The sequence below is a fragment of the Clytia hemisphaerica genome, unplaced genomic scaffold (assembly GCF_902728285.1).
Source record: "Clytia hemisphaerica strain Z4C2 unplaced genomic scaffold, Clytia hemisphaerica genome assembly, whole genome shotgun sequence".
NCBI classification, from domain to species: Eukaryota; Metazoa; Cnidaria; class Hydrozoa; order Leptothecata; family Clytiidae; genus Clytia; species Clytia hemisphaerica.
Genome location: NW_027103528.1, coordinates 2005465 through 2028226, shown reverse-complemented (window position 1 = coordinate 2028226; position 22762 = coordinate 2005465). Strand labels below are relative to the sequence as shown.

At 37.4% G+C, this 22762-nt stretch overlaps 1 protein-coding gene across 1 annotated transcript; it reads left to right on the top strand.

Annotated features, from left to right (window-relative positions):
• The first annotated feature begins 8711 nt into the window (after window positions 1-8711).
• On the top strand, window positions 8712-22762 carry LOC136799514 (titin homolog). The gene is made up of 10 exons (XM_067056227.1): window positions 8712-8989; window positions 11164-11302; window positions 11504-11747; window positions 14060-14201; window positions 14781-14891; window positions 15261-15408; window positions 15862-16181; window positions 16636-17293; window positions 17567-18760; window positions 19078-22762. Exons 1-10 carry the CDS (start codon window positions 8783-8785, stop codon window positions 22602-22604), a joined length of 6690 nt encoding a protein of 2229 aa, XP_066912328.1. The 5' UTR covers window positions 8712-8782; the 3' UTR covers window positions 22605-22762.

Below are 22762 nucleotides of genomic sequence, written 5' to 3'. Positions count from 1 at the left end.
TAGATCTTTACTACTCATAAAATAAGTCCTGATTTTTTCCTTGGAAGAATAATAACAATTTTTTTCAACTTTTACTTTTTCGAATCTTATTTGGCATTTTTTTAGTGGAGTATTAGTATTACATACTGCTAGAATCCTGCCTTTTTATCTCTGAATCTGCGACTTATATATTAGAACTGTTATCGTTTGGTCGTTAATGTTTGTTAATGTTTAAAATAATTGGCAGAGAGAGCTTTTGTTTTGCTACGTTGGACCGATAAACTATTGGTTTTATTGTAGAGATTTACAAGTTAGGCTCATTACGACCGAACTTGTTTGTCAGCCCTGGCGACCCTTCAAATCTCTTCCGTGATTTTTTTTCCCGGTGGTGTTGGTCAAGATATTATTAGTATATTATTAGCAATATTAAGCAGATATTCAACAAGAAAAATCGGATATCGAAAATTATTCAGTGGCCGTGGCCAGTGGATTGGTAAAGTTTCAAAAATAAAGAAAAATTCAAAATGTCCGTGACCAACTTTTTGATATGTTTCCTAGTCAAGTTGAGGGTGCTGATTCCGAATTTGAATGTTACCAAGCTTGTAAACCCGTAGTTTTTGCGTAATTTGCTATTTTTGGGTTTTCAGGCAAAATTGTAAGCCCTAAAAATTCATGATTTTTTAGGGATCTTCTAAATTAAAAAAGATATATACCACGTGATAGAGCTCTTCAAACTGAGCAAAAAAATGTATTACATCAAAGTCTCAACTTTTCTTGATCAAAATTTATAGATGTTTTTGTGGTCTATAACTCGAAAAGTTAAAGGCACGAAAAAAACCCGAGTTAGAAAATATCAAATAACTCGAAAAGCTAAAGGCATAAAAAACCCCGAGTTAAATTTATCAAATAACTCGAAAAGTTAAAAGCCCGAAAAAATCTTCAGTTATCATTTTTGTTTTTAATTATAGACTATGTTATAGTCTGAGACGAATCACTATCTAAGAAAAAAGCCCAAAGCCGAAGAAAATTCGCAAACGGTTTTTTTTGCCGAAAAGAGTTAGCAGTCGGTAGAGTTGCCAGTCTTAGACTATACGATTTTGGCATAAAATACAAAAACAGCCCAAATCGTACGAATTTGAGTTTCCGTATTCTTCGAAACTCTCCCGCCGATTTTTTTCCGTATACCGCCATAACGCCATACCGCCATTTTTCCCGCCTTTACTATCACTGTAACGGACGATAACATCGTCTAATTTAATTACTAGTCATAGCTTTCACTAAATGCCCCCACATAAAGATCATGTCATGCACTTATAAAGCTTTAATGCTTTAAAGATTAAACATTAAAAAATAATCAGGAATAATTGATTGATTTAATTATTGATTGATTGATTGATTGATTGAGGCGTTTGCTTGAAAAAAAAAATTATATTCCATTATAAAAAATACATACTTGAAGAATTCATGCAGCTTAATAACTTAATAAAATTTAAGGAAAAGCTGGAAAAGCCTCTCAAAAATATATTTAAAAAGTTGTGGTATCATTATCTTACTGATTTTCACATCTCCTGTTTGTTTGTTTTTTCTCCTAGTTTCTTTCTTATAACGATATATGTCATGATTATTATTCACTAAATAGACCTTTTCTAATAATGTCGCAGACATCTTAGATTGTAGGCAAAATATATGGACATACGCTGTGAATAAATCCACAAGGTAACCAATCAGAAATAGCTTCTTTTTTTTCATTGGCTGCTATACGGTATTTCAACATTTCTCTATTGCTACTTTGCCTAATAAACAATAGTCAAGAGGATACTGCGTATAAAATTTATCAAAAGTTCTGCGCCATCTTAGTTGGGTGAAGTTGGGTGAAATAGAAACTCACTTATCCTAGTTAAGGCCCGGGCTCCACTAGCGTACGCTGTGATTGCACTTCTCAAGCAAAATCTTCTATGTTGTTGGTCAAAAGAAAAGGAAAGGAATGCCATTGTGGTTCATTCAGACGTACAGTCGAGAAAAGTTAAAATGCGCCGATTACAAATGTCGCGCTATTTATATATCCACGTGGTCAAACTGTCATTCATAATTTCTATTCCGCGACACGCCTAAATTTCTTTTCAAGTGCATAGTCCTTTTTCATGATGCAATCTTTTCTCCAAGCTGATCGCCGCGCAGACAATGAAGAGACGTGCCTTCAGGAAGCTAGACTTTTTTGAGTTTATAGCTAGCAATATACTTTCCCTTTATGGTGTTTCTGTATGACTGTCTGTGTACCTAGTCTAACCACCGTTAAATGCCTTCGGGAAGGTCTCTCCTAACTTAAAAAGCCAGAATTTGGAGCTATTTCACCAAACCACTGGAGCGTAAGTTATTTAGGCTATCACAACTGGTCAATTTTACAATCTATGTTGGACTGAAAAACACTTCGAAAAATACTTCACTAATACACGTATACAAGTAATGTTACATTTGTCACGATATGATGACATGTGGCTTTCCCTATCTACTTCGTGCTATACAAAGCGTAACAAGCGACGACTTACAGATTTTATACTATACTTCCATGACTATTTGAAACATAACCTCACTTTATTATGAATGCGTGTCATACTATCATACTAAACTTACACATCACCCTCTACCACGATAACATAATACAAAGTGAGTATACAATGTACCCCTCAGGCAATGGTAATTGCAGTAATTTCGGTAATCACGCCCTTACGCCACAATATATCGCCCTTTATAGCGCCACACCATAATAAGACAATGTATACAATATACCCCTCAGATAATGGTAATTGCAGTAATTTCGGTAATCACGGTAATCACGCCCTTACGCCACAACATATCGCCCTTTATAGCGCCACACCATAATAAGACAATGTATACAATGTACCCCTCAGGTAATGGTAATTGCAATAATTTTGGTAATCACGGTAATCACACCCTTACACCACAACATATCGCCCTTTATAACGCCACAATAAGACAAAGTATACAATGCACCCCTCAGTCAATGGTAATTGCAGTAATTTCGGTAATCACGGTAATCACACCCTTACGCCACAACATATCGCTCTTTATAGCGCCACACCATAATAAGACAATGTACACAATATACCCCTCAGGTAATGGTAATTGCAGTAATTTCGGTAATCACGGTAATCACGCCCTTACGCCACAACATATCGCCCTTTACAGCACCACACCATAATAAGACAATGTATACAATATACCCCTCAGGTAATGGTAATTGCAGTAATTTCGGTAATCACGGTAATCACACCCTTATGCCACAATATATCGCCCTTTATAGCGCCACACCATATTATAAGACAACGTATACAATGTACCCCTCAGGTAATGGTAATTGCAGTAATTTCGGTAATCACGGTAATCACGCCCTTACGCCACAATATATCGCCCTTTATAGCGCCTCACTATAATAAGACAATGTATACAATATTACCGTGATTACCGAAATTACTGCAATTACCATTACCTGAGGGGTACATTGTATACGTTGTCTTATAATATGGTGTGGCGCTATAAAGGGCGATATATTGTGGCATAAGGGCGTGATTACCGTGATTACCGAAATTACTGCAATTACCATTACCTGAGGGGTACATTGTATACATTGTCTTATTATGGTGTGGCGCTATAAAGGGCGATATGTTGTAGCGTAAGGGCGTGATTACCATGATTACCGAAATTACTGCAATTACCATTACCTGAGGGGTACATTGTATACATTGTCTTATTATGGTGTGGCGCTATAAAGGGCGATATGTTGTGGCGTAAGGGCGTGATTACCGTGATTACCGAAATTACTGCAATTACCATTATCTGAGGGGTACATTGTATACGTTGCTTATAATATGGTGTGGCGCTATAAAGGGCGATATATTGTGGCGTAAGGGTGTGATTACCGTGATTACCGAAATTACTGCAATTACCATTACCTGAGGGGTATATTGTTTACAATGTCTTATTATGGTGTGGCGCTATAAAGGGCGAAATGTTGTGGCGTAAGGGCGTGATTACCGTGATTACCGAAATTACTGCAATTACCATTGCCTGAGGGGTACATTGTATACTCACTTTGTATTATGTTATAATGGTAGAGGGTGATGTGTAAGTTTAGTATGATAGTATGACACGCATTCATAATAAAGTGAGGTTATGTTTCAAATAGTCATGGAAGTGTAGTATGAAATGTGTAAGTTGTCGCTTGTTACGCTTTGTGAATTAGATAGGGAAAGCCACATGTCATCATTCGTTACAAATGTAACATTACTTGAATACGTGTATTAGTGAAGTATTTTTCGAAGGGTTTTTCAGTCCACCATAGATTGCAGACTTCCCCACAACGGCATGAAAAAGTTTAACGTGCGCATGTAAAGTTTAACGAGTAAACGAACTTTTTTCAGGTTTTTGAAAAAGATTTACCACACTGAAAAGACGTAAAAACACTCTAAGTGAGGTAAATTATTTTGAAGACCAAAAGAAAAAGTCAACCACGTTTGGATATTCAACTTCGTACATTCATCTTTTTTGTACTTTGCCGGTTATTTTACTAAGTTAAGAAGGACTTTCTCGAGTTACGACCATATGATGGTATTTAAAGCTCAAGAAGCCCTATAAACAATAAAGGTAGTTATCAATAAAATGACAGACAAAAATAAATTAGAGTTTGAACAAAAAATATCAAATGTACATTTGAAAACTTAAGCAAATTTCTTTAAAGATTCTGGAAAAAGAATTGAAATCATTGCTGAAGTGAACTTCTGACTAAATTACAGTAGTTAGTATTCAGTTTCAAAGACAAGAAACAAAATTTGACATACAAAACACTTTTTCTAGTCAATGAATCAGCTCAGCATCATCATAACCAGTCTGCCATTTTGTTTGTTTTGATTTGCACAAGTAATATTGTAATTCGTGTTATATCATACACTGTTTTAATTTGCATTTATAACACTCGCTTTAGCTTTTCAAAGCTAAATCAAAACTAAAATTGTAATATGTAATAATGATAATACCATATAACGTAATATATGAAATTATGTATACTACCGTCCCGGAAAAAACCGAACATTTACGGAAGAGACTAACTACGGACATGCTTACGCGACAACAAAACAATTCGCAAAGTTTTGACATTCCAGTCCAATATCTATGCGTGAAACTATGAGTGCCTCCTCGTCGCTACGCTCCTGCGGGGGCAATTAAACCTTTGTTCGTTCGTTCGTTCGTCCATCCGTCCATTAGTCTGTTACCAGCTTTACTCGGGATCGGCCCATTAGTTTTTTGTAATCTTTTGCACCGTGATGCAAAATACCAAAAAGTAACGGAGCCTGATTTTCGAGAAAAAAAATCTTTCAGACAAATGTAAACCAAAAAGTGCCTAAAAATTGGGTTTTTTGAAATTGCATCGTTTTTTCTTTCTTTTTTTTGCATGACGACAGGACAAAGTTCTCTAGAAAGTTGCTGAAGCTATTTTTTTCCAGAAATTGATTTATAAGATCTACTCATTTGAGGAAATCCCCTTTTGTCATTTTTAGGCAGGGAAAATGAGCATTTCCCTGAACGACTTGGTATTTTTTTTGCATGCATAATGATAAAATGATAAAATGGTATTGTTTAAAAACTGATGGAGCCCGATTTTCAAAAAAAATAATTTTTTGGGCAAGCATTTCCAATTACCATCCATATACTACGGGGCCACTTAATCGCGCCATCCAGTCTATTACTAAAAAGCTTTGAGTCGACCCCAGGCTACACTTAACCTTGAGCCATCTCTTAAAATTACTGAGCATCTAGCCAGAGAGGCATCAAATACCATTTTTGGAATCTTTGGTATTCGAACCGTAGCCAGATGCTCTACCACTGCACCACGATCGCTTCGAGAACAGATTTCTCCATTTTCTAGTGATTTCGAAAACCTTTCAGGGGCCAAACTTATGAATTTGTATCCCTTTGTGGTATGACTATGACCTATGACTTTTGTGGTATAAAAATGGTACCCTAAAGGCTACTTGAAACGTGTTATAAAATTGTAGCTATAATATTGCATGACAGGCTCCGCCCTGTTGCCGAATCCCTAGACAACGAAGCGCAATGTGGTTTTCGATCAGGGAGAGGATGTGCGGATGGAGTTTTTACCGTCAAAATGGCTATAAAGAAGAGAAAAGAGCACGGCCTTGAATCTTGGGTCCTATTTTTGGATCTAGTTAAGGCATTCGATCGTGTCCCTCGTGAACTGTTGTGGCAGGTCTTAGAAATTTTTGGCATACCTGCTAAATTGATTCGCCTTTTAAAATCGCTACATGCTCGTGTCGAGGTGAAATTTGTTATTAATGATGTCACAAAGTCAATTGAAAGTATTATTGGAGTCAAACAGGGGGATATTTTGGGTCCTCTGTTGTTCATATTTTATCTTGCAGCCGTAATGATATCATGGCGTAATGCGTATGATAGACCGGTCTGTATTTTCCATACGAAGTTCGATGATGTATTAACTGGTCGTAGATACAACACTAAGAGAAATATCGAGGAATTCTCTTTACCAGATTCGGAATATGCTGATGACACAGCTGTTTTATTCACATCGCGTGAATCGACTGAAACGTACGTACCCCTCCTCTTCAATCATTTTAATAGATACGGTCTCGAAATACATGCTGGCACCGACGAAAAACCCTCCAAATCAGAAATCCTTTTCGTTGCAGCACCAAAACGCATCTATGCAAATCCTCCTACATACGATGGCTGCAATCTGTCAAATATTGTTCTACCAGGTGGCGCACATTTACCAATAGTGGATCGCTTTTGTTATCTGGGCTCTTTTCTGACGAGAGATTGTAATGATAATGTTGATGTTGATGCCCGAATCAATTCGGCAAGTCGGGCATTTGGTAAATTGAGAAATTGTTTATTTTCGTCAACCAGTATTTCATACAAAGCTAAGAAATTTGTATACGAATGCATTATCTTGGCTATTCTCTTACACGGTGCCGAACACTGGTGTTTAACCGAAAATCTTTTCCGAAAATTACGTTGTTATTCCATGCAAGATGTGTACGTGCAATGTGTCGTGTGAACCGGCTCCACACCCGTGTGTATAGAATCAGAACGTCTGATCTGTTAAATCGTTTATCTCTGAAATCCGTTGATTCGTACGTGAATCGCCGTCAACTTCGTTGGCTGGGTCATGTCGCTCGTATGGATCAACAGCGACTACCCAGAAAAATGCTAACTTCGTGGGTGCCATCGAAACGCCCTCGTGGAGCACCAAACTTCACATATGGAAGAGGAATTTATAAATGCTTGAAAAAGGTTGGTTTGTCAAAAAATGACTGGTATCAAAAAGCTTTGAATCGTCTGGATTGGCGTAAAATTATTAACTCCAAGTAGCATATTTTTTGATAGTTTTATCTAGTTACTTATTTGCATAATTTTTCCTTTTTTCGCTTTTTATTTTATCTACCTAGCGCTGTGATCTCTATCTTAGGATAGGGCCTATTCCCTGTGCTAAGGGAAGGTTTATCTCTCATCTCTCTCCCTAAAGGCTTCCCCAAGCGAGAAGTTTTTTTTTCGCGTTGATGCAATACAACATGCTCCATCCCACCACCAACTTGCACCAACACAATAAAAAAAGTGCGTGTCCCATGGTTTCTATTTTTGTTTCTTGTGACAAAAAGTGAGGGAAATACCCAAAAGACACGCTGATTTTGAGATTTTGATGAGGAGACACGAGAAAGCGTTTCAGGCTTGAGAGAAAGTAGCCTATACTAGACGTCATATACGGGATGAAAAATCCACTCATGTCATATGATCTGGTCTACGTCATGTGCCGCGCTTAAGGGTAGGTTTTTTAGCATCCCAAAATGTACTGTAAGGCAAGGAGGGTGTGTTTCTGTGGAATTGCACTGTAAGGTTCGAATTTTACAATATTGTTAACCAGTTTTCAACCAATATTAAATGATAACACTTGTTGGACTGCAGATAAATGTTTAAAATAGTCTTAGTCTAAAATTCTCGCTAAAATTGACCATAAATTGCATCTTCAGCGTGAATTATCTCGATCGAGTTAAGTAATGGAATCGGCTATACCCGTTTAAAAGTCTTCTGTATAGTTTTTTGAGAGCTTTCGAATGGTATACATGATATTGTCTGAAAATGAGTTTGAAATTTTCAAAAAATTTCCTGGGGGAAAAAAGAAATTGCCCAAAAAAGGGATGTTCCACCAGATTTTTTCCTGAGGCATAAGCATCCTATAGCTATAAAGAAGGTCTGGAGAAAGTTTCAGCTAGATATTATTTTTTTCCTACAAACAGCCTGTACTTTTGTAACACGACCATAGTATTACCCGTTTTATTTGAGAAAAAGTTGAGAAACATAATGCACTATAAGGGAGAGAAAGTTGTAAACCAAGACAAAATGCACTAAAAAGGGTACCCTTTCAACCATCTCGAACTGCACTGTAAGGGTGCGATTTTGAAAGGTAGATTTTGCGCGGCACATACCGTTGTTTCGAAATCGATTGCCCCCCCGGGAAAAATCCCGGTTTTTAGTGAGGTGTGCTCGCTGATAGAGAAAGAGAGAGAGAGAGAGAAATAACCCTTGCGCCTTCTTGGCTGGACGCACTTGGGGAAACCCCCTCCGCTGGGAAGCCGTTGCATTGTTCGAACGCGCATAACGTTCGAAATCAAAAGTAAACAAAAACTTTTCTGAAAAGTGGTTCCTTTTTGAAAATGTAAACAAAAGTGAAAACTTTGACAAAACGAACAGGATGGGTACGTCAAAAAATAAAAAGAAACAGAAACGTTTTGAATGGCTTGATGATGCTCTACTTCACCAGAGACAAGGCTTTACCTATCCACAAGTGAAACCTTCTCTAGTTTATTATGAAACACCAGCCAGTTTGTATCGCAAAGTTCCTGTTGTTCCTTGTCCTACAGATGTTGTGCAGTTATCAACAACTAAACTTGGGACAAAGGTAAATTTCTGACTATTATTTTTAATCTTTTGTAGGTAGTATTCTCACCCTCACAAGTGCTAAGTTCTGAGTATAGTAGTTTGTCTTTGTGGGTAGGGCCTGTGTTTTTATTGTAATTTTATGTCGCAAAACTTAGGGAATTTTGTGCCTATAACCCGAGGGGGCCCCGCCGGACCCTACGTGGGACGCGTTTTTTCAAAAATTTGCGAGAAAAGTGACCCTGAATGGGACTGAAATTCCAAAATTTTCTCAAATTTTTTACTTTCCATCAAATTTTCCAAAAACTCGCGGAGGTTAAAAAAGGTACCCTGACCAGCGGCGCATCCCCCTAACCCATTTTGCCCTAGTACCCACCTCGGGGAAGGGGCGTACATTGGCTGGTCAGCTGGATATGAGCGGACGGTATGGGTCGGTTTTTGACTTTCCAAGAGTCTCATTCTCTTCTGTTCTACAAAAAAACAACAAAAAGTCAGAATATTTATCTCTCTAATTAGTAAAAAAGATCTCATTGTTTTTCTTTTAAAATTGAAAAATCACTTAAGATTGTTGTACACTCAGTGACCAAATTTGAATTACCTTATCGGCCCTTTTTACGCCAGCTCTTACAGTATTACCCCACAGCCTAATTTTGGGCTTACGCCAATTAGGGCCGTTTAATCATAGTATAAGAAAGCCGCGGCTTTCTTATAGATACTATGGTTTAATAACGCCAAAATTTGTAAAAATGGCTACTTATGCTTCAAGTTAGTAAATAATGACTAAACTTTACATTAAAATGTCATTTTTCAGTAGTAAACTGTTGAAAATTCCTTCGAAAATCACTAATTTTTGAATACATTAAATATTTCACTGAGGTTTTGAATATGGGGTAAAACTATGGATAATTTTCGTCTTCAAATCATACCTAAAATCCTTTAAATTGAGAAATAATGATAAAAAATTAACGCTGCTTTTAGGTTAAAATTGCAAAATCTTGGCCCTTTTTACGCCTGGCCTTATTAAGCCACGAGCCCACAAATAATGCCAATAAGGGCCGGTGTAAAAAGGACCGATAAGGTACGTAAAATCATCTTCACATATGCATGGTTTTCATTAGCCTAGATATCCAAGCTCAGAATTTTAGAAAAAACAAAAATTACCTCAAGATACAAAATTCTAAAATTATAGAGCTTGGTCTCCCTAGAGAATGAAAGTACAAACCCACGTTTCCAAAATTTTCCTAGCCAACCCAGGGCAGCCAAAATAAAATTAATGAAAAGCAGCCTTACAGGATCTAAAACCATTTAAAACACAGAGTTTCAAGCCCGGAGGAGAAAATTTAACCTTTCTCTCTCAGGCAAAAGAAATCGAAGCCACTTATTTCCCATCCAAAACGCGCATATAACGCGCCGTAATCATGACGACGAATTGTATCTATGATTCCTTTGTTTTAGAGGACTACATTTTTTTGAAATCTAGCGATAGATTTTAGTTTCAATCTGGCGTTTGTGTAAAAACTACGCGCTGGCGTTCTGGATGGGAAACAAGTTGTTTCATTTCCCATTGAGGAGTGTCGCCTCTAGTCCTTCGGGCTTGAAACTCAATGATTTAAAACATCCAAATATTACACCAAAGTTCATGAACAAGTTTGCATATCACCAAGAACCATGGTTTTATAGAAAATAAACTTGCCTCTCTTTCTTCTTTTTCATGTTTTCATGAAAGGAAGGAAGCTATATCTACACTAACAAGGGAGGATTAACCTATTTTTTGTTACATAATTTCAACGTGTAATGTAGATCGGTTTTTACGGCTTGAGCGTAGTGAGCGCAAGCAAGCGGACTGTATTCTGATTCGAGAATGCAAATCGCTCTAGGAAGACCAGGCTGTAAACCAGAACTTAAAAGATCTAAATTTAGAAATAGTTTACAGTCTGGATATCCAGGCTAGGTTTTCATTCAAATTGAAGAGAAAATCTATACGAATATTATACCGCCCAAAAACACAGAGAGTTAGGTTCAACTTGTAGTCCCTAATGCGGCGCCTAAGGTTTCAGTGTTTTTCTTGTTTGAGAAAGTTGACGATTCTTTTCTAGCCCATCAAGCTCTATTGTCTTCTCGTGGGATGAATATTTTACGATATTTTGCTTAACAAATCGAACTTCCAATCTTATATTATGTTCTTTATTATTTTAGCGTTATCCTGTGCCACCGCATACAGAGTTTGACGTAACCAACATCAATGTACCGGCCTCGGAGTACAATTTCCTACACGACCCTCATCTCAAAGACTACTTGAACAGCCCTCTGGTTAGAAAGCGTTTATACGAAAAAGGTACGTGTTGTTTTTAAAAACAGTCGTTCTAATTTTGGTTCATCTGGGTCAAAGGTTGATTAAAAAGTTTTAAAGGACAACTTATTTCAAGGGAGTGTTCTCGGTAAGCTGTGTGACTGTAAGGCTCTCTTCTCATTACCCTTAAAATCTGTAATCGTAATCTATTTGCAACATCATAAGCATATTTCTCTCTTTTCGAAGGTTTGATCACAAAGGCTGGTTATGTGAAATGTACCATCAAAGAATTTAATGACTATCGACAGTGGGTAAGAAAATTGAAGTTAGATGCTATTGATCAAGATTGGCACCTGCAGAAGAACGACCAATCCCTTATCCCTAGCACACATACAAATAATGAAGCTGCTCAACTTACCAAACAACGCCAGGAACGTGCAAAAGAACTCTCCACTGACAAAAAGAAACAGGAGGAAATGAACAGACAAAGGTATAATGTCAGTCCGTTAATATTCATAGCTGATTTAAATAACTTAGACCAGCGGCCGAGGTAGTGAATTGTATCACTCCGTAGGGCACCCCTTATATCAGGGCAAATTTTTTATATTATGCTCTTAATAGGGTGTACAATTGACAAAAAAAAATTTGCCTCTTGAATCTCTTGCAGTTTTCGAGTGAGTCGATTTTTAGTTAAGTTGATTTAAGTTTTTTCTGAATCTCGGACACTGGTCTGCCTTAAGGAAACTAAAATTTTACGTTTTCATAATTCTACACAATAAATTCATATTTCTTGGCCAAAACTTTCTCATTTTTTGTCAAAAAAGGAACTAATTACCCAACAACATTAAGAATAAATTTTCTCCTTTAAATTAAAGATTTTTAGTTTTTTTTTTCGCTACAGTACTTACCAAAAATATTTACCCTATTATTATCAGGCTTTTTGGTGTTTTGTATTCTCAAGGGGGGGGGGGGTTTTCCACCAGCCTTGCATAACTTTTGATCTAGAAAAGTTATGGACTTGAAACTTGGCAGAGATGTTCTCTACCATAGAAGGAACTCATAGAAAAAAATTTGGGTTGATGTTGTCATCATAAAGGTGATGACGTCATCACAAAGTTTCACAATAGACGATATCGGCTTAACGTGAAAACTCAGATTTGACCCTAGGCTGCACGCATCCCCTCTGATATGATTTGATATAGGGGATGCGTATCGTCTAAAATATTTCTGTCCCAACTTACCCCCGTCTTTTCTTTTTTCTTTTTTGATTATGCGTCATAGCAATACAATGACTTCTTTTTTTCTTTGTTCAATGAATGAAAGTTGATAATTATGAAAACAACAGCACAATGACTTCATTTTTTTCTTTCTTTGATTGGATGTGACGAAATTATGTAAATTTATGCAAATTTTGGTTCTCGGATGAGAATTTCATACACGATACGCATCCCCTATAACAAAATAAATTCTGGGGATGTGCACAGCCTAATTTGACCCCCGAATATTGCCCCCAATACTTTGCGCAGAAAAAAGTTCACAGTGAAATTATTGTGGGGAATTCTCGGGGGTCAAATCTGAGTTTTCATGTGAAGCCGATATCGTCTATTATCGCTGACCAATGAAAAAGTACCTTTCATTAAAATAGCAATTAAAGTTGAACGAATGCAGATTTTTCGATTCTGTTTTAAATTTCTAAAAGCAAAAAAGAATATCTTTAACATATTTGCCGGTTTTTAACATACTAATGAAATTGACGTTTAAAATCCATGCAGAACATTTTTGATGACGTCATCAGTTTTTGAAATTTTTAAAAATATTTTTCAAAATTTATTATTGATAGCTAAAACCTGTCAAAAGTCCGTTGGATGTCTAGATCAAAAGTTATGCCGAATTTAAGATTTTGGGATTTTACAGGGTTTTAGCTGGATTTTATGATATGCCTGCACAAAAAAATCATAAAACCTGATCTGGTCGGTGCATAATTGTAAAATTGGGTATACATGCTGCTAATAAGATTATATTAAAAGTCAGAAACTTTCAAAGTGTTTAAACTTTTTTTCAGTGAGCTATTAGCAAAAAAGTGCCAGCCTACCCTGAGTATCACTATCAGAGGTTGAGCTTTCAAAGAATATTTCAACCTCTGAAGACCAATAATAGAAATTCTATCGCGCATATGTCAATCTAATCACTGTAGAAAGAATCAAAGATAAAAGAGTAAATATTACCATATTAATGTCTAGCAGACTGCATCAGTATGCAGTTTACTATTTACGAATTCCTCAGAAACCTCCAAGTGTAATTGAAACGAGTTTCTTTCGAAAGAAATCTTTTACATGATTCCCAAATGTATAACAGTAGTTACTAAAATATTAATTATGGAAATGCTATTTTAATTGAATCGAAATAATAGACGGACTTTATATTATGATTCTCTATCACTGACTCTTTTTAAAAAGCATTGATGACATTTTTGAATTGTGTTTTCAACGACGGGAATAAAAGTACCGACTTTGAACTTCATCCAAGATCTTGGATGGTCGTCATGGTTACTTTTCTATGCGTTGATTGCGCGCTGAATAGAATCTGGATTGGTCGGCACAGCATTGACGACCTGTGCTTTTCACGGTAGTGCCAGCCTGGTGGAAAACACCCCCTGATAAAAATAGGGTTAAGGTATATACATAAAATATTACTTTGTTCAATGTATCAAAGGGCACAAAAAGTTGCACTAAGATGTTTAGGGTATTTTTTTTTGTGCGTACAGGACAAAATTGATTTGAACTATGTTCTTTTGAAATTTAGACTGTTGAAAAATTTGGCAGACAAAGACGATGCGATTGCCAACAAGAAACGTGAGCGCGAACGCAAAATGGCACGTCAACAGCGTTTGAAGAAAGAAGAATATAAAGTTAAGATCGATGCTAAAGCAAAGAAAGAATCTGAGGTATGAATTTCAACATGAACCATTCTGTAAATAAGGCTACGCTTAAGATGAAAGAATACTCATTGCGATAATTGTGTGATTAGTTGGGTGGGAAGAATTTCCAAACATTCGGCAAAAGTCTTTTCAAGCTTTGAACAAAATAATTTTGTTTAGTTGACTCGTATTTTCTCGTAACAGAAATGTCTCCAACTCCAACCAATTAAAGTCCATTCGCTTTAAAGTGTGCACTAAAATTTGTTTTGCTTGCCATTTTTCAACGAATGCTTCAAATTATAATAAATTATATACCGTTGAACTTTAAAAAAAAATTCTTTATCAAAATTATAGCGCTCTGAATTATCTTTTCAACGGTATATAATTTTATTATATTTGAAGCATTGGAGAAAAAATGATAAGCAAAACAAACTTTTAATGTACACTTAGAGCCAATGGGCTTTAAAAGTTACTTCTCTATTGGATGGAAGCATTTAAATAATTGTCAAGAAAAATATTATCAATAGATTGAGGCTCCAACCATGATAAGATACATGGATGGTTCCTTTAAGACTTCTATGAAGTGTATTACTTTCATTGTTTCAGCACAAAAGGTATAGGTTGAAGATTCTACTTCGATCCAAGAGACTTATCCGAGATTGTCAAAATCGAATACAATCTTTACAAGATCAAAGGAAAATGGAAAAAGAGGAAAGAGTAAGATATTTTACTTTAACTTTAACGGTGGTAAATAAATTCGCAATAATATGGTATACCTACCGTGTCTCAGTGTCAAGGAAAAATCTTTAAGCCACTGGGGATGGAACGAAGAATCCTAGCTTTGATGGAGATTTAAGATTCTGTTATATATACTCATAAACATAGTTGGATTTCAAAAATCCATAGTGTATTACCCCTACCTTTCTTCTCCTCTTAGGCGATGTTTTTGCCGATTTTTTCAGTTGACAGGGGTTTCACGTGGATGTGTGGTACGGTTTTTGATACGTAGTCATCGTGCTAATTATCTCAAGTATTCTTTTTGAAATATTCTATTTCTTATTCTTTCTTCCTTTTGATTGACACCAGGCACGACAGTTGTATGAGCGTCGTCAACAATATTGTCATGGTAAGATGGAAGAAGATGAACAAAATCGGGAAGTCCAAATGGAAAAACGTAAAGTTTCAATCAACGAAAGGGAGAATGTCTATCAAAAAGAACGAAGGAGAAGTGATGGTAGGCTTACTGTAATGTACACTTTGTTGATATGCTCTATTGATAACACTATCGAGGGATAGATTAGCACCATGGTGTTCTAAATATAAGGCCTGGCAAACATGAATTGACGTTAAAATCCAATGGGGCCTATTTTGAATTCGCTGCATTGACGTCACTTAAAAAAAACGTACACCTCTCGGATTTTGACGTCAATTCACGTCAATTCACGTTTCCTAGTCGTTAGATTTAAAACGCCATGATTAGCACGCATAAGTGTAATAAAGTTTTCAGAGTATTTTTTGACCCCCCCCTTGACTCAGTAAATGACAAAGAAGCATTTTTCACTGCATGAAATTCTAATGATAAAGATATCAAATTCAAAAGAGATAAATTTGTGAACTTTTCTGTGGTACTCGGGCATTGGCGAGAGTGCTTTCTTTGAATCGAAGATTATAATTAATCAATATTTAGTATACATGTTGCAACATCACCAAGAGAACAAAGACAACGCACGAAAGCATCTGGAAGAAGCTAGTCAGTTCTTGAATCGTATAGAAGAGAAGAAAGAAAAAGAAATTCAAAAATGGCGAACAAAGCTGAAATCGATCGAACAGCGAGAACGTTTATTGGAGTTCTATCGACAGAAACGATTGTACGACGAGAACAAAGGCAAACGTAGGAAAAGACACGACGATCAACGCACAAGTGTGTGGGATGTTGACAATGTTCTCCTCAAACATATCCTCAATGACTTAAATGAGAAAGAAAGAGAAGAGCTAGAAGTTTTTGCGGTAGGTATTAAGTTCATTAGACAGCCATTCACCATCGAAAAACCTATCAACATTTGGCGGTGTGGTCAGCGTTCTAATTCGAATAGATAATGGAAGGAGAAATTTGAGATTGCCACCTATCCGGGTCGGAACTTGTTAAATAAGCGAACTGAAATCATCGCCAAATGCCGTCAGATTTTTGAAGACATTAAAATTGTAGATTTTATAGAACGTTTATTTCACTAAAGATTGCCATCCTAGATGGCATGAAACTTTGAGTATGAAATTCAATCGTTTTCTTTACTCAAACTAGTAATTGAAGTTTTCTTTAATTTTAGTCCCCACGAACTTTAAAAAGTTCGTTTCCAATTTTAAGTGACTTTCTTGGTTTCACAATATCAAAAAAAGTCGGCTGTCTAAATTAGTTGTTACCAAGCTCCATCTTTTCAGCTCATCACCGTTTTTGCTGTTACAGAAAGAAGAAGATGACATCATAAAAGAAGAAGAAGAAATAAGTGATCAAGAGGATGTTGACGTTTTAAGTGATGTAGTGGAAGACGATGTGGTTTGTGAATTGCCCGAATCTAAAGACAACTTGGACGTTGGTCTCATTCAAACACAACCAAGTTTCATCACCTTTGGTCGTATTCTTCTTGATGAAACAGAGAATGTGTATCATCAGAAATCTCGTCATTCCATGATGGCATCTACTGGTGGTGGCCCACATGCCCCTCTTTTAGATATCCCTGGTTTATTGATTGAACATTGCAAAAGTGCTCATGAACACCTCCCTGTTGTCGATTCTATTCACGATCCAGACTCGATGGAGGGATCCGTGGAAACGGTCATCAATGTGACGGAAAACAACGAGGATGACATCATCGAAGGTGATTTACAAGAAGAAGCTGATATCACCTGCTACTCAAACGAATCTTTCTGCTCTCATCGTAGCTCTTACGAAATCCTTGTCATTCCAAGCCGTCAAAGTCGAAGCAGTCTTGACGTGTTGGTGAATACACCATTGGAATCAAGAGCTACTCTTGTTCATCTCGTCAATAGTGAGCCAGTGTTGGTAACATCTGCTGTTTACTCCTCTGCGACGTTGGCTTGTACTGCACAACAGCTTGTCCAAGGTTCTATTCATTGTTTTCTCAAATTTTGGAAGGGTCATCTCCACTCACTTCCTCCATTCATTTTCTCCAGTTCTAAAGCTTCTTTTTCCGATTTTGATGTACATATACCCTCCTTCTTTTTAGTCAGCCCATCTATGAGTAAACATTTTTTAACTAAGCAGCCATGAAATTCCATTTCTTAAATCTTTGAAGTGACTTACAAAGTTGACCCCCGCTTCCCATGACCTTGCACATGCACAAGAAAAACTTTAATTTTTACTGTGTCATTTTTAGGTTCATTGATGAACGCAGCCACGCAACTTGGTTATGAGGAGAAGGAGATTCTTCGTGCACTGGATCTTTTACCAGAATCTTCATCTGAAGTTGAAATAGAGGAAGTGGTTGAAACACCACTTCCCTTGGTTTCTCAATCCATCGTCGACTATTCCAAAGAAATTACCGAGATGTCCTTAATCGCTGCTGCTATGTCTCTTGGTTATGATCGACAAGAGATTTCGTCAGCTCTTGGAGTTGACATGGAGACTTCTGGTGACGAAAGCTCCATTGCTGATGGGATAGAACATGCTGATTCAATAGCTCTGTTCAATAGCAAGTATTCGGATACTGTTAAAGATATCGCAGTGACCGCTATCAAACAAGCAGCCATCAATCTTGGTTACAGCGAAAAAGAAGCAGATTCGGCTTTATCAGTTGTTGTTGCAAATCATGAAAGTGATACGTCAGTTTCTGTTATTGCAGCTGAACTTGCCAAGACTGCAATCATCAACGCTTCAAACGATCTCGGTCTTCAACGAGAATCTGTTCAATCACTGGTTGATGAAGTAAACACCCGAGTTTCATCAATGTCTATAAATATCCAATCCAACTACAGTCTAAAATCAAGACCGTGTACTAGGGATGCTCCTTATGTCGTTGTGACTCATAATGCATTGCGAAATGCTGCTCTCAGTCTTGGATTTTCTGAAGCTGAAGTCAATTCTAAGATCGGAGAGGAGAAGAAGTTGAATTCGCGTCAACTTAACATCATGTCGTCACAGCCTTCTCCTACTTCAGAATATTTGATGAACCTTCATACTTGGTCATCCAACAAAATGCGAGTTCAAGGAAACTCGTATTACGAATGTTTGGCATCTGCGTCGGAGATCATCACACGCTCTGTCATCAACAGCGCTCTGGAAATCGTTTCCAACAATACCGAAGAAGTGATAAAGAAAGATTATACTACAGCCAACAGTCAATATGAACTGAAATTAGAGATGACTGCTAAAGAGATTGTTGCAACTGCCATCGACAATGCTAAAAAGATCGTATCTAGTGAAGATAACAAAGATTCCAACGAGAAACTTCAAAGATTCGCTCTCAAATATTCCATGATGATCATTGGATCATCTGCTAAACGATTGGGTTACGAAGACAAGCAGATTCTTGACGCGCTTACCAAAGACATTAACTATTCTTCTCGTAACCGTAAGTTAACCTTTAGCTTGTTTCAGTAAACTACTTTTATAGATTTCAAGTCTCGATGAGCAAAATAAGCCAGGATTGTGCTCGCAAACGTCATACTGGGTTCTGTTGCTTCCTTTTGTTACACTGATTGGGTTTTCTTTGTTAAGGTTTTTAGTTTAATAGTCTCGGAATATAATAAAAGAATAATCGTAAAAGGTTTTCCTGGATAAAACTACATATAAACGTACAAACACAATAAAGATAAATTTTTCAAACAGCTATTACCCTAGTGTGCCTTTTTTCACCTGATAGCTCTTAAAAATACGTATTTCTTCCAGGCGAGGGTCTTGACCGTCATCCAAGCGTGTTAGTGAAATTCAATGAAGTATCAATAAGTGAAGCAATCATGGTAAATGCGGTGTCTGATCAAGTCGTCCGTGGACGTCGAAATTCCATCAAGGAGCGAATCTTGACTCCTTTGCCATCCACTACAGCGAGTGAAGAAATGAGTGGCGACGAAATAGAGAAGGATGATGAAAGACAACGCACAGACAGTTTATTAGCCAATTCCCAAGCTGGTAGTGGCAGAGAACGACGACTAACTCCTTTTTTCCCTGAAAGCGTACAAAAACGATTGATTGAAGAGTTTAACAAAGAGAATACGAACAAGTTTGATTACATTGCCGAAGAAGAAGACGAAGATGAACAAGATGAAGAGATGGATGAAAACTTTTCAAATGAAAAGAAGTGGTCCAATGATTTCATGGACAAACTCGACAACATTCATTCCATAACGGAAGAAGTTTGTGATTACTCAAATACTAATGAGTCTGATATGCTACAAAATATTGAGTCCAGAAAAACGTCACTACAACAATCAGATAACTCAAACGAGACGAACTTCATGATGGCTACACAGGGACATAACCAGAGTCCTGTTATGAATGAACCTGAACTGATGGGTTTTCTCGGTCAAAATCAACTTGCGCCGGGTATTCTGGCTCTTTATAATTCTATCCAAGCTGATGTTCAAAGATTGATTTCTTCAACCAACATAGCACTGCTGGCATCACAATCTGTCAATTCATCACCGCTTACATGTTCACCCCAAAGTTCACCTGCAGAAGCTATGTATGATAAGTATGGAAATCATAATTATGGTTTGCAACAAGTAGCTTCACCTTATTCGCCTTCACCTTTGTTAAACCAAGCCATTCCATCAGTACAAACGAGTCAACATTCAGTTATGTCGCCTCTGTCACAATCAACTACACCTGTTGCAGACCCTACACCACCACCTCCACAAACTCTTTCGCGCTTGAGTCCAGCTCAAAGTTGTCATCAATCTGATTCGAGTGATTTAAAATCATCCAAGGCATCTCTTCCGAAAATTAAAAGTAACTTGGTTGAATTACCTAACATATCGTCTCCAATACCAAGTCAGCTGTCCATTCACAAACAACCATCGAGAGCAACCGAGTCATCGATCTCAATCAAGAAGAATCTCTCCACCACCGTTCCTCTTCCAAGCGTTGGCCATTCCAGGTCTGTAATAGAAGTACAAGAAAAGGTGATCGAATCAAGACCCTCTTCTAAAAATACTACCAATAAAAATCTCCAAGAGAAAGATTCGCTAGTGAACAGTGAAGAAAAAGAAGTTGTTCTCAAAACAGAAATTCAAAACTTTAAAACATCTCTTGAGAAGATAGGTTCATCTCAACGCTACAAGACATCTTTCGTTGATCCTAAACCACCTTGTTCCACCTCGCCCACTCACCATGACGCTAAAAGAGGGACGTCCATATCCTCTTACTCTAGACCAAAAGTGAGTAACAATTCATCAGGATGTACCTCGACGACCAGAAAACAATCTCAAGTACAATCTGTTACAAAGGCTTTTTCTGAAAATGAAACTCCGAATTACGCAAAACCATTGAAGCGGAGTGTCGATAAACTGGAATCAAATATTAAATACGAATCTATACATAAAATTCGGGACATTAAAATGAAGACTTCAGAAAGTAACGGCCCATCGGTCTTTGATAGGCTTTCTAAACATCAGAAGTCGTTTGCTAAGCCTGAGGAACCATCAACGGACGCTCTACCCTCACTTCCGAAAACATCAAGCATCATCGAAAATCGTAACACTAAATCTAATTGCCAGATTCTTCAAGCCAGAACTAATACGTCAAGTTCTTCTGCAGTACCTGCCAAACCACCTTCGAAGATATATAGACGGCGTACGAACTCCATATCAATTGAAGAAACCAAAACAAAATCGTCTAAACAATTGGTGCCAACGAAATCCAAGCATGCAAGTGTCGAAGGTAAATCACCTCCGATCAAGAAGACTACTTCAAAAGGCAGTAGCCGACGTGAATCGAAGGAACTTTTTAAGCGAAGCCCGTCTAAAGCCACGGAAGTGAAAGAAACAAAGTCTGTTCACAACAGTAAAGTGGACACGGAAGAAGTAAAAGTGAAGTCATCTCGAAAAATGAAGAAGAAAAGGTCAAACAAATCCAAGTCATCGGTCTTCAATGCTCCTTCGACTGCAGTCGGTGCTGTGCAAGAGAACAAAAAATATCACACCAGTTTCGCCAGTGTTGAATCTAAAGAAGAAGTCCTCATCAAACGAGATTCAGTCAAACATTCAACATCATCTTTCAGAAAAGTCGAACAAACGCCTTTGGAAGTTGAAGAAATCGAGGACTCTATTCAACTTGACGATTCAATTGTAAAAGACGACGCTCAAGAACAAAAAATTGATTCAGTTGATATTTGTAATAAGCAGGAGCAATCAAAAGAAATTGCTGCTCAAAATGTATTGCAAGATAACCAACCAATTACAAGTGGCAAAGATTCTTCAAATATAGAAAGCTTTGAGATGAAAGACAAACCACTTGAAGAAGATCCATCGATGAAGAACAACAACATTGATTGCATCGGTGCTCAATTGAGTGTAAGAGAACTTGATGACATCCCTGAAAACGAAGCACTATCATCACAACCATCCAAAGTTTATCCACAGTCAGCTGATCGTATTGCTAGACCACAACGAAGTGGATTCGGGCCTGTTCATTCAGCTGGTAGCACACCTATGTCCATCGGTAATATCTCCAAAGTTTCCTTGACATTTGACGATGTAGCCAAATTGGGTCGACCCTCAGATGCTTCGGTGCGTAAACAGAGTATCGAGATAGTGCCTTCCAAAACAAGCAACAACAACATGCCAGCCAAAGTGGATTCCCGTCAACAGACAAGCACTGATATCATTTATAACCAATCCATCAACAGCATGAAGCCTAATGTATCTTCAGTCAAATTCCTGCCTTCCTCTGCAAACTCAACCAAACAGATGGGTTCTTCGCACTCTGCGCGCTCTGTGATGAGTCATTCTGGTTCACGATCTGGTAGAGCCAATCGTAGCGTCAGGAATATGTCCAAGAGTCTTAGTGTTGGTTCACCGAGGTTATCAGCTGAATCTCACATTCGCAAATACTCATCCACGCCTTTCAAAGAGAGCATACCAAACGTGTTTGACGGTGAATATGAATCAACTAAAGTTCCTTCAATTAATGACGTCATCAACCGAAGAAATTCAGCAAAGATGGCGGCATCCACTGGCACAGCAAATGGTGTATGGGTACCTTCAGATAGTATTGTAAGAAAAACTTCACTGGTTGGTGAGAATCTCCATTCTCCATGTACCATTCTTTCTGGAACTCCATCCAACACAGCCAAAACCGTTTCTGGAAGTCAAATCTTCGTCGCTCCGGCAACGTCATCCATTAGCTTCATACCGAGTACGCGCACGTCTGTCACCGATGGGTTTCTTAAAAACAACAAATCTGATGATAAATCCTAGCTAATTTTATTTTTACATTCATTTTTATTCATTTTAATTTGTTTTTTAACTCTCTAACTTTTGGTCTTTTTGCAAGCATCTAAAATAAGCTCAGAAATTGCCTATGTATGAATACCTTTAGATTTTTAAGTAAATGACGTAAATAACTTTTGTATTAT

Coding starts and splice junctions, on each gene's coding strand:
- LOC136799514 (XM_067056227.1), top strand. CDS start 8,783: ATGGGTACGTCAAAAAATAAAAAGAAACAGAAACGTTTTGAATGGCTT. Junction 11,748..14,059: donor GAGGAAATGAACAGACAAAG/GTATAATGTCAG, acceptor TTTGAAATTTAG/ACTGTTGAAAAATTTGGCAG. Junction 14,892..15,260: donor AAATGGAAAAAGAGGAAAGA/GTAAGATATTTT, acceptor GATTGACACCAG/GCACGACAGTTGTATGAGCG.